The following is an 11,307-nucleotide window of genomic DNA, read 5'->3' on the forward strand; positions in this document are numbered from 1 at the left end:
CGTGTAATAATAGTACAGTGCACGCACGACGATTTTCTAAACAATACCGTTGACGTGTCAAACATGTGTATTCGAAGTTGATTAGAATGGATCGGTTAATTATTTATTATAAAAAAAATCAATTGTTTACATCAATCATTGGTATAATGGTATGTGAGTAGGTAGCTGGTGCAATATGAAGCGCACTTCTTACATTTTTACCAGCAAAAAACACGAGACACGTGTTGTGATTGCGGACAAAAACGATTTGGGTGTACCTAAATAAATCACCGCGTTATATTTCTAAGTAATAAGTATAGGTTTACAATTAGGTACGCAAATGTGATATTTTGTTTTCACCGCATTTGTGGTACGCAATATGTATGCATTTTTTTAAATGAATGCGACCATAAATAATTGAAAAATAGTACATTTTCGAAAGCTTAGCAGTAAACTGTGTTGTTGTCATGTTGTTACCTAATAAAATGTAAAACAGATTTTTAGGCGTGATTACCCTATAACATAGCGGTCCTCAACCTTTGTGTAGTTGTGACCCAAGATATTTACCAAATTTTTCATGTGGCCTTTTTATAAATAATGTTCAATGAAACGATTAAATGTGATAACTGATAAGTATTTTACTGAGTACTAATTCTCAATATTCTGAATGACTTTTAATGGTAACTCTTATAAAAGAATTTACAAAAACTATTAATTTATTATTTAAAAAACTATTTCATATAGGTAGCCTGACTCAAAAATATTTTATCAACGTTTTAAATTTTTGCCAACCCATTTCACATTATATGGTTAAGAACTGCTGCTATAACAGGTGACAGATAATTTAATGTGAAAAAAGCGATGTTTTTATAATAAAATCACCACATAATTTATAATAAATAAGCATAATATTATGGTAGATACCCATTAAGTAATATTATTATTTGTTTGTCTGTATGATGCTACGTTTGATATAAATTATGTTATTTATGCAATAATTTTATTTTAGTATCTATTTTATTTGATCTCTAAGTTTTGTTTTATTTAAAGTTGAAATCTTTTTTAATCTGTACTCATTTAATATTAGTAAAAGTAATGAATATATCTTTTGTAATTTATAGTAATTATAATTTAGAAATATTATTAATAAAAAAAAGTCTATAATTTGATACATGATTTATAATAAGTACATAATAATAATAATTGTCAATACTTAGTATAAACATGATGATTAATGATGATTAAAACAAAAGGAACATTTATTTAGGAAAACCAAATTCTTTAGCGTCATCTTCTGTGATGTCACCATACTCCCACATATGTAACCGATTCTTCTTGGCCTTTTCTTGAACCTCAATGTACTCAGACATCTAGATAGAAAAAAGTTGGAATGATTTAATACAAAGAAAATTGATCAATAAATATTATTTCTATTACCATATTGTTCAAATATCTTTCCTGACGTCTTTCAACCAACAAGAATCCTTCTTCGACCAATTTCTTGACGAGATCCTCTTTTTTGTCGGCATCTTTCACAGTAATGTGAGTAAGATTGTCGTAAGTATACTCTTCATTGATGCTGATTCTCTTGTTAATGAACTCATCACGTACAACGGCAATGGAATCTTCTTGATATTCAGGCCACTTAGGTAGTTTCACAAGCGCAAATGCATATTCTTTGGCAAACGGTCGATCATTTTTAAAAGTTGGTGGCAAAATAGCACACTCTTCAGCAATTACGATGTCTCTGTTACCATAATCAATATAGAAGACATGAATACTCGAGCCAGCAACCTTTTCTACTTTGGCACGGTACCACTGTTGATCTTCCTTAAGCTTAGCTGCACACATTTCTCCTAAAATTATATAGAACAAACATGAATATTAATTAACCATCATATAAAAATTAATAAATTACAGATATTCAAAATATTACCTTGTTTTGGACTGTAAGAACCAACAATAGGAGGGTTAGAGTTAAAGTGTTTCCCCAAGTTGTCAGTAAGACTTTCTAATTTGGGTCCTTCTGATACAGGTTGTACGTAGACATGCAACTCAGGACTGACCTCAGATACAAGCACTTCATCATAGTTGGTTTTTCGTTCCTTTACAACTTCTTCATGAACAGGTTTGTTGCTGTTATTGTTTGCCTCCACTGATTCCTCAACATAATTCTTCCATAACTAAAATAAATTGTATAGAACAAGATTAATCAGTGTAAAAGAATAAAATATATTTATCGTTAAGTATTGTTATGTGTACGTTAATTTTCTTATCCTTTGCATATTTTTCTGCTTGTTGCAAAAGCTTGAAGTATTTTGAATGCTCAGCTGACTTGTGTAATCTATACAGTCCTTCTTTTACAAGCGCCACTGATAGATTAACATTTCCCACGAACAGCCATCCAATCATGTTTCCACGATTACTACAGGATTCTACAGTGATTTCTACTTCACGGTGCATTATCTTTTCTTTCGTAAACGCTAATGCTTTTTGATAATATACTTCAGCTGCTGAAGGTGCTTCACCGTGGATAGCTCGTTCGTCACTTAGGCTTGTAATACCTAAAAATTTAAGTTTTAATTAAATAACACATATCAAAATTCATATAAATGTTAATTCAAATAAATATGAGGAATTAATCAACATGAATTATAGATAATATTAAATCAATCAAACGTAAACAAAATGTATACTAATTACTAACCAGCCAAAAGGAAGGTAATAAATGAGTATTCTTTTCGAACGTGAAGACGCATTTTACAACCGCTTGCAACGTATTCAACCACAGCTTCAAACTTCGGAAAACGTTGGAGACTAGGCAAAAGTGCCTTGGCACGAGCAAACTCCTAAACATATAAATAATTATTACATTTATTTCTCCTCGAACAAAATCAATTTTATTTACCGCAGCACTAGAACAATCAGTAATATGTAGTTTAGGGGGAGGGGATTTTGAGTAAAGCCCTTTTTGAGATTGTTTGGCGATTTCTTCTGCCTTCTTTAATTTATAAAAGCACTGGGACATTTGGTCATCCCGTGGGTTGTTCATAACAGTTGCCAAACCTTCTTTTACTAATTCTTCACCAAGGTTTCTAAACAATTAAATAAACAAGCATATTAAATAATAATAATATGCTAAAAAATTAAATTATCCGTTAATTATACTAAACAATACTTTAATTATTGATAAAAAAATAAAAAGAACCTTACATTTCATCAATTGTAACAGTGGCACAGATTTTTTCTTCAAGTTTATCAAATTTGGGTTGTATGTAATCTACAGAAGCATTTACTTTCTTTCCAATGCAACGTGTCCTTAAGAACTCACGAGCTTCATAAGCCCAAGGGATCTCGTAAAAATGTTTACTTAAAGTCCGCGGGGCTTGTGTAGCTGGTGGTTGACCGTTGCCAATTGGTTCACTGAAGAAAACAAATCAAAAATTGTTCACATTTGTGTTATGTATGTAGAGAATTATAAAATGTAGAAATAAATACCCTCTTAGTACTTCAACTCTTAGCCTGGCCGGCTTGATGTTAGAAAAGTATATTCTATGGAGTTTGTTGCTATGGGAAGGCTTAACTATCAGACCTTCTTCTCTTATAATTTCAATTACGGTTCCAATTATTTCCTTTTCAGCAATCTAAGCCAAAAGAACATTCTCAAGTAAACAATAATTCTTAAACACCAACTCTTTGGCTAATTAATAATACCTCTGGCCCCGTGTATGTATACGATTGCCAATGCCTCAATTTATTTTCCTTGGCTTGTCTCTCAGCTGTCCAGAGCTTCTCAGAACTTTCGTGTAAGTACTTCATACTATGTTTTTGACAAGTAGCGAAACCTTGTTTAACCAATTCAACAGCAATTTCACCAGCCTTTTAAAATAAAAAAAGTATAATCTTATAAAAAATAGTTATTACACAAAAATAATTTTAAAATGTACCGGATGATGGATAGTTCCAAAGAATGATGGATCTTTCCTGTTAGAAAGAACTCCTTCCAAAGTAACCTCGACGTCCTTTTGCAGTAAACGAACTTCAACAAAGAACTTTGCTTCATCTCCCAATTCTACATCTTCTGGTAGACACTATATAAAATATATTAGTATTTATATTAGATATAAGTAAATAACCAATTCAACTATTTGTCACATATAATATAAATAATAAAATATTGTGTAATTTAGAGAAATAATTATGTATACACTAAACAATATAATACTGTATTGGCAAGTATTTTATGAATAAAAAAATCTTACCCTGATTCCCGAAAGGTAAAGACGGATCATGTTTCTTTCAGGCAACAACAACAGCTTCATCGTGGTTCCGTCAATAACAGATTCAACAACAGCCTTAATACGTCTTTTAGAATTTTCCTTAAAAAATGATTTAACGTCATCAATGGAACTATATTTCTTTGCAGTGTTCTAGATCAGAGGAAAATATTTTAATAATTTGAAAACACATGCTTTATTAAAATAGTAGGTACAACAATACATTATTATAATACATTTTGTTAAACATAGGTGACAAATCATAATACAACAAAACATGGGCGGATCGAGGAGAAATTTCAGCTTAGGAAAATACAAAAGTACCGACCAATTTAATTTCACCAAATATTAAATTTTAACCGAAATATATAATTGTTATTTTAACATAACTAAAATACATTTTATACATTATTTTTTGAAGATCTGACTATTTTAACAGTTTATGTAGGCACATATTTTACAAGTCTTAATTTATGTATTTGTCCTAAGTATCTATACGACATAAGAAAAGTGACTATAGTCGGGGATATGAAAACTGGCTGCTGATTTCAGCGTCCCCAGTGGTATTTTTTTATTAGGGCTATCTACTACTACAAGTGCTAACAAAAAACAGATAGATGGAGGTTACAAACGGCCGTTGTTGGTCTGCGGCCCAAAAAAAAACTGGTCGCCACCGATTATGTTTCTTAAGAGGACGTTACACAGATATTTGTTGTCTTCATCTTACAAGTTCGTAACATAGAGAATTTACGCACAGCAGATCACCTTTAGCTCTGTTAATTTAAATTTTAGGGTGAATTGACCTAACCTAACCTATTATGAAAATGTAAGGTAAGAACATTATCTGTGTGCATTTTTTAATTTACACTATATTATATACGCATAACTTGTTAAGCAATTGAACTATCATAAACACACATAATTTTCTTACCAACAAGTTTCATGATAGGTAGATTCACTCCAATTTTTAAATAAACAGAGATAAGACATGATCTGCTGAGCGTATATTTTCTATGTTACGCATTTGTAAGACGGAGAAAAAAATAGATGTGTAAGGTCCTCTTTACTTGAACAGAGTATATATACTTCTATAGAAGAAAACAAATGTAAAATTTATCATAATTTTATGATATAAAATGGTTTTTTGAAGAAGCGGCCCACCGTCAAAACTCCCAAATTCCTGATGGCCCAGCAATGAAATAATTTTCATATTATATTGTAATGGAGAGTACATTAAAAAATGTTAATTTGATATTTGCTTTTACTGTAATTTAAGAACATAAAATAACATAATACCTTAGCATTGGGGTCCCATCTTCCTACCATAGCAGCTTTAGCCTTGTTCTGAAGGTCCACTAGGTTTTGAATATCAGGAGTTCGGTTATTTGACTTTACATTTTTTACAGTTACTAGACCATTTTCAACAAGCTCATTTACTATATTGTTGTCTAAAAGCATAAAATATTGGTTTAGTTATTCATTATACATATTATACACATTAAAAACTAAATTTGCTCACCCAATGTTGGGTAAAAGATGTCACCATAGTATCGAGTTGTCTTTCCAACACCACATACTTGACCAGCTGTTTTCAAAAATACCTTTTTTCCAATAAGCTTTTTACGAAGAAACTCACGAGTTTCCCATGAAAACGGCTCATCATCAGTACCTTTGGATGCTGTATCATTTTTTGCTCTAAAAATTATAAAACAGAATATATTATTTATCTCGAGTTTATTCCTTTGTATATTGACACAATATTTTATTTTATATATTGGAAACACCTTACAATTTTTAGCAACAAGCCATTAAGTACATCAATTTTTAGATTTTAAAAATCTAATGATTAAATTACTCAATTTTTTTTTATCACTATCATATCAGTTTTGAACCTTAGTTATACGAAACAACACATATTGACAACAAATTACATATATTATAATGAATAGGTTATTTTTTGGTTTTTTTAAGAGTTCATCAAAAATTACATTAGGAAGTTTCAGAATTTTCATGTAAAAATAGTTAAATAATAGATGATAGGACTTAAAAAAAATATATTAATACATTGGAGATGATCATAAAAATAAGTATATTTATCAAGTGAGTTAAATCATGAGATCTTTGTAACATGTTTATAATTGATTTACAAAAACCATTCACTGTAAAAAAATATCCATTCATTTTGTTAAAAATATGTGTAGGTAATGTTGTTTTAGTCCAAATTTTAAATATAAATTCAAATATACAGAATACTTCAGCTTAGGTATAGAAAAACATTTTGGCTAATAATTTTTAGGCACTTAAAAATAACCAAACGATTTCGGGTTAAATGGAAAATAGAGAACAATTAATAAATTAAATGTCAGTTTAAAATTCTATAAAATATAACTATAATCAAATACTCACGCATAACGGCCAAATTTGGGAGCAATGATGCTGTTTAAAACAATTGTTTTTGTTTTTGGATAACCATTAGACACTTCCTCGCGGATAGTGATAGAATCACTAGAGTTCACCTGTACAGATTAAAATTATAAATGGATAGAAATTATTAGTACCTAATAAAAATTGAAATACTTTTAAAATGTAGGTACCAATACTCTGTTATAAAAGAAAATATACCAGTTTTGAGCACTATTTTTACAATGCCCGGCTAGGTGTCAGTTACGACCAACCGGCAGAATTCTATTTGTAACACAAAAAATATTGTCAGTAAGGGTTATTAGATACTTAACCAGACATTGTAATAACGGCCCCAAATGTATTAAACATTCATCAAGAGTTAACACAGTTGGGCACTATTCATAACATTTTTAATAATTACATTTATAACAAAATTAATATAAAATAATTGCTTACAAACATTGATATAATCTAGCTATTCTAACTGTTTGTCACCCATTGAAATAAAACTTAATAGATAATGTTAGTAGTATGTACCCTTTAAGTACTCAGTGCCTTACTGTAATAAATCAAAACCTCCAGTACCTGGGAATATTTTATGTTAAATAAAACAGAGTAGGTAGGTTAGGTACCCAATTATATCTCAAAATACCAGCTAACACCAATATCAGAACTAAAGTCACAGACGAATCGGTTGGCCGAGAGCGGTCCGCGACACGTGTAAGTATGACACAAGACGTTGTCTTGGTCTTTTGATGACGTACCTGATGGACGATTCCCTCGAAGACCCTAACGGGTTCCTTTGAGGAGGACAAGGCATCGGCTGGCTTTTTCGTCATCGTGGCTGCGATAGACAATATTATTGTTGAGTGAAGATGGTTCGCAAAATGGCGGCGGCGAAACGGTGCGATCCGTCGGGTGTCTTAGCGGCGCCGACAGCTCGCGAGCGCGTTGTTGACGACGACGATTAGGAGATAGTAATAATATTCTGATGGTCTGTATAATACGGAGAGTTGGCGTTGTCGCACTGTACGACGGATGGATGTGATAATCGGTTTACAATTAAACGGGCGATATTAATTGACTGGCGATCAGTAGCGGTATACGATACCGCGGAGTTCGGCATGTGCGGAAAACAATACGTCCGGACGTGCTGGCGGGATCGACGAAAACGGTTAGAAAACACAAGATACGGGACCTGTAGATCGGCAACGGCGTCAACGTTATGGTCTCGGAATGCGGTAGTGGGCGGGGAACTGGCCGGGCAAGCCGCCGACTCACTCTCGCTCGCTTACGGTCGGCGTCCGTCGCTGTTGTAATAATAATAATATGATGGTCTCAGGTCTGTGTAAATATGGTGGTTGGCGTTGTCGTGCGGTCGACGACGGCGGCGGTTTAACACAAGAATCGGTTTATATTAAACGGGTGATATCAACTTACTGTGGGCGGCGATCAGTAGCGGCGTTCGACGTGTTCGGAAAACAATACGTCCAGCCGTCCGACGTTCTGGTGGGATGAGGGTTGAAAAAGTGGAAACAGTATAAAAAAAAGGAAAACTACGCGTCACATTATTTGTGGTTAGCAGCCGATTCTGAAAGTAATTTCAAATACCATGTGATATCACTTGTGGCGACGGGCAACCATTACGTCTTCTTTAATCGTGATACGGATCCAGCGGTTTGTCTGTTGGGAACACTTTTGTATCATTACAAAACTGGTTGGAACTGGTTGGTTAGGTTAACCACTAAAATGTTATCATATTATCAGTTTTCTTTATTTTATTCCTTATCTAAGATTGTGTATTATATAAAATTTTTAAGTTTTTAATTATTATAATTGTTTTTCATAACTTTAATAGCAATTAATACCAATGTGTTTGAGTGCATTTTGAAGTTCACTGTTTGTATTTTTTTATTAATTTATTTTAGTATTAATTAATAAATATGGATAGTAATTTATCAAAATTAGTTTTGTTATTTGGCTTAAACCACCTTCAACGTTTAAACGAATCTTTAGGCTCAAAAAAAAGTAATCGTTTGTCGTTATTTAAAAACATCAAAAGTGCGTATAACAAATTTTATGTTGATACTTGATTACTAGGACTCGGATCTTAAAGCATAAAAAATAAAAGCACAAAATTGTTTTAAAAAAGTAAAATTGAAGCATATTTAATTTTTTAAAAAAGCAAAAAAAAAGCATGACCAAAAATTAATATGAATTAGTTATAAAACTGAATAAAAATTGAAAAATTAATTTAAATTAAAAAAAAGAATTCACTACCATGCATCTGGCAAGGTTTTCGTGTCTTTTAACAGCTTGCACATGTTTTTCTCTCCGTACATGCTGTTGTACATTATATTTTTTTTCACATGACACTTCAATTTCACAAATAACTTAAGGTATTTTTATAAATTATAACTCTATAAAACCTAAATTTTGAACTGGTCGATAACGATGTTATACAAGTACTGAGCGTAGGTTCTACAGACTATATGAAATAGCCGATAAGCTATCGACCTGTCTGTAGATCGATAATGTACAATAAAATCTATATATATAATATTATATTATACATAGATATAAAATCATGCCGATAACAAAAACTATAATAATTCAATACAACCATTTAGTCCGTATTCCGGATTTTCACATTTCTTATTAATTAAACAAACATTTGTTTAAGTGAAAACTCTCACTTCAAATTCTACAGCTAGAATAACTGAAAAAAGCATTTACACAAAAAAAAAAAAACCAAAAATAGCTAAAATTAAATCGTTTAATTAAATCGCTTTAAAATCCGAGCTCTATTGATTACATGTTTATACGATGGCATTGACTTCAAATGTTATTTCAAGCTCACAAGGAGGTCAGTTGTGGTAGGTACCTAAGCAAACTATTAAATATTAGGCACTTTAATTTATTAATTTTACTTTACTATTTTATTATTTGCAATACAGATTTTGATGTGCAAGGTAAAATATTTACAATGGAATGCTCAAGTTGGAAGGCCTCCAGTCGACTACAAAAACGCAACTTTGATGACTGTGTGCTGTATGGTATTTGAGCAATACTGAAAAATTTCGGTAGGTAATTTAAATTAATCAGTTTCTGAACTATATACCTAACCACAAGGTTAAATTTGTATTTATGTGAGGACCGGCTCAAACTAGACAAAATCAAATTTTGCCGCCCCTAACAATATAATATTATCAGTATTTTGAAAATGGCACCCTCTTACTAAATTGCTGCTTAAGTGCCGCCCTAGGCGTGGGCCTATGTAGCCTACCCCTTGAGCTGAGCCTGTTAATGCTTTTGTAAGCTAAAACATCTATGTTATTACTATTATTTAAATTATTAGAATATTCAATATCCGTCATTAACAGCATTTTCGTCTTTGAAAATGATGTCTTTACTTTCTACTAAGTGACACATTGTAATTATCTTTATACCAAATTTGATTTCCTTTTGAAGTTTCTGAATCTCTGACAAAATATTCTTTTCAGTTTTCGGCTTTTTGCATCCCATTTCTTTCGTTGTTGTTTTGGTACTAAACTATATTATGCATTTAATCCAAATTCTAGGAATTTTTCAATCTTAGTAAGTTAACCAAATCATAACTAGTAATCAGATGTACATAATAGTAAGGATAATCATACGATGTACAATAGTGTTATGAGGCGTAATATAAATCAACGACTAACTGTACCTATACCTTAAAAATGTATACTAAACATCTCCTGTACTACAGTGTGGATAAATTACTTATAAACTATATGGTATTATGATGTAGGGTGTCTTGTAATATTCCAACAAGTTTGTTTTTCGCAATGGGAGGATGAAGTTCTCAATCTGGGTACCAGTGGTTGACATGTTAGTGAGTTGAAAAACTTTAATGTATTAAGTGATTGTAATATATATAATAGTTATCCTGATATTTTACTTATTTTGTATTATAAATAAACATAATTTTAAATTTCAGGTTGGTCGACGGAATGGCCTAATGATTTTAATTGTGCAGATGTTTTTGATGAAAGTATTCAAAAATGAAGAATTGTAATTAGTAAGACTACTAACCATGATCAAGTGAACGCTACACAGGCATTAAAAATAAGAGTGAATTGGCCCGTTTTACAATCATAGTTTAAACCTCGGTCACACTTAACCCACTGATTTTACCGGTTGAATTTGGTGGTTTAACCTTAGTTTATCTATTGTAATACAGGCCCTTATAGAATTTAAAGGTAAAATTATTATCTAGGGCATCTCATAAGCTTTTTGTTATATTTTAATTTTAAAGCAAGTTATGAGTATTTTAAGATGTACAATCAATTTACAATTTTGAAATACTCATAACTTGCTTTAAAATTAAAATATAATAAAAAGCCTATTGGATGCCCTACATAATAATATTACTTTTAAATTCTTTAAGAGCTCAATCCACTCTAATTTTTAAACTATTGGAGCTAAACGTGATCTGCTGAATGTAAAATTGTCTATGTTACGCAATTGTTTTAATAGTGTGGATGCCTATATATCAAGTGATGGAGTATGGTCCTTTATTGCTTATATGCATTTATGCTGTAACAAACCTGGTGACTATAATAGTAAATTTTTGATAATAGCCTTTGTAAAAAAATATTGTATTTGT

The 11,307-nt window shown here is 31.4% G+C and overlaps 1 protein-coding gene and 1 long non-coding RNA gene across 2 annotated transcripts; one reads left to right on the forward strand and one right to left on the reverse strand.

Annotated features, from left to right (window-relative positions):
* Positions 1-1,214: 1,214 nt before the first annotated feature.
* LOC132935186 (staphylococcal nuclease domain-containing protein 1-like) lies at positions 1,215-8,274 on the reverse strand. Its single transcript, XM_061001658.1, has 15 exons — positions 7,424-8,274; positions 6,663-6,772; positions 5,776-5,951; positions 5,553-5,704; positions 4,242-4,409; positions 3,927-4,070; positions 3,694-3,858; positions 3,478-3,623; positions 3,193-3,402; positions 2,888-3,074; positions 2,687-2,828; positions 2,242-2,543; positions 1,916-2,162; positions 1,417-1,835; positions 1,215-1,349 (listed from the first exon to the last, which is right to left on the reverse strand). Exons 1-15 carry the CDS (start codon positions 7,496-7,498, stop codon positions 1,239-1,241), a joined length of 2,754 nt encoding a protein of 917 aa, XP_060857641.1. The 5' UTR covers positions 7,499-8,274; the 3' UTR covers positions 1,215-1,238.
* Positions 8,275-9,420: 1,146 nt separating this feature from the next.
* Positions 9,421-10,866, forward strand: LOC132948702 (uncharacterized). The gene is made up of 4 exons (XR_009665316.1): positions 9,421-9,535; positions 9,617-9,742; positions 10,450-10,529; positions 10,639-10,866. It is a non-coding gene; the product is annotated as an uncharacterized LOC132948702 (long non-coding RNA).
* The last annotated feature ends 441 nt before the right edge of the window (positions 10,867-11,307 follow it).

The sequence above is a fragment of the Metopolophium dirhodum genome, chromosome 1 (genome assembly GCF_019925205.1).
Source record: "Metopolophium dirhodum isolate CAU chromosome 1, ASM1992520v1, whole genome shotgun sequence".
Taxonomy (NCBI): Eukaryota; Metazoa; Arthropoda; class Insecta; order Hemiptera; family Aphididae; genus Metopolophium; species Metopolophium dirhodum.

What these genes read in the sequence shown, in the direction of transcription:
- LOC132935186 (XM_061001658.1), bottom strand. Translation starts at nt 7,498, where the DNA reads ATGACGAAAAAGCCAGCCGATGCCTTGTCCTCCTCAAAGGAACCCGTT. An exon ending in AGAGTTGAAGTACTAAGAGG is followed by an intron (nt 3,403 to 3,477) that starts GTATTTATTTCT and finishes TGTTTTCTTCAG; the next exon opens with TGAACCAATTGGCAACGGTC. An exon ending in CAAAGGATAAGAAAATTAAC is followed by an intron (nt 2,163 to 2,241) that starts GTACACATAACA and finishes AATTTATTTTAG; the next exon opens with TTATGGAAGAATTATGTTGA.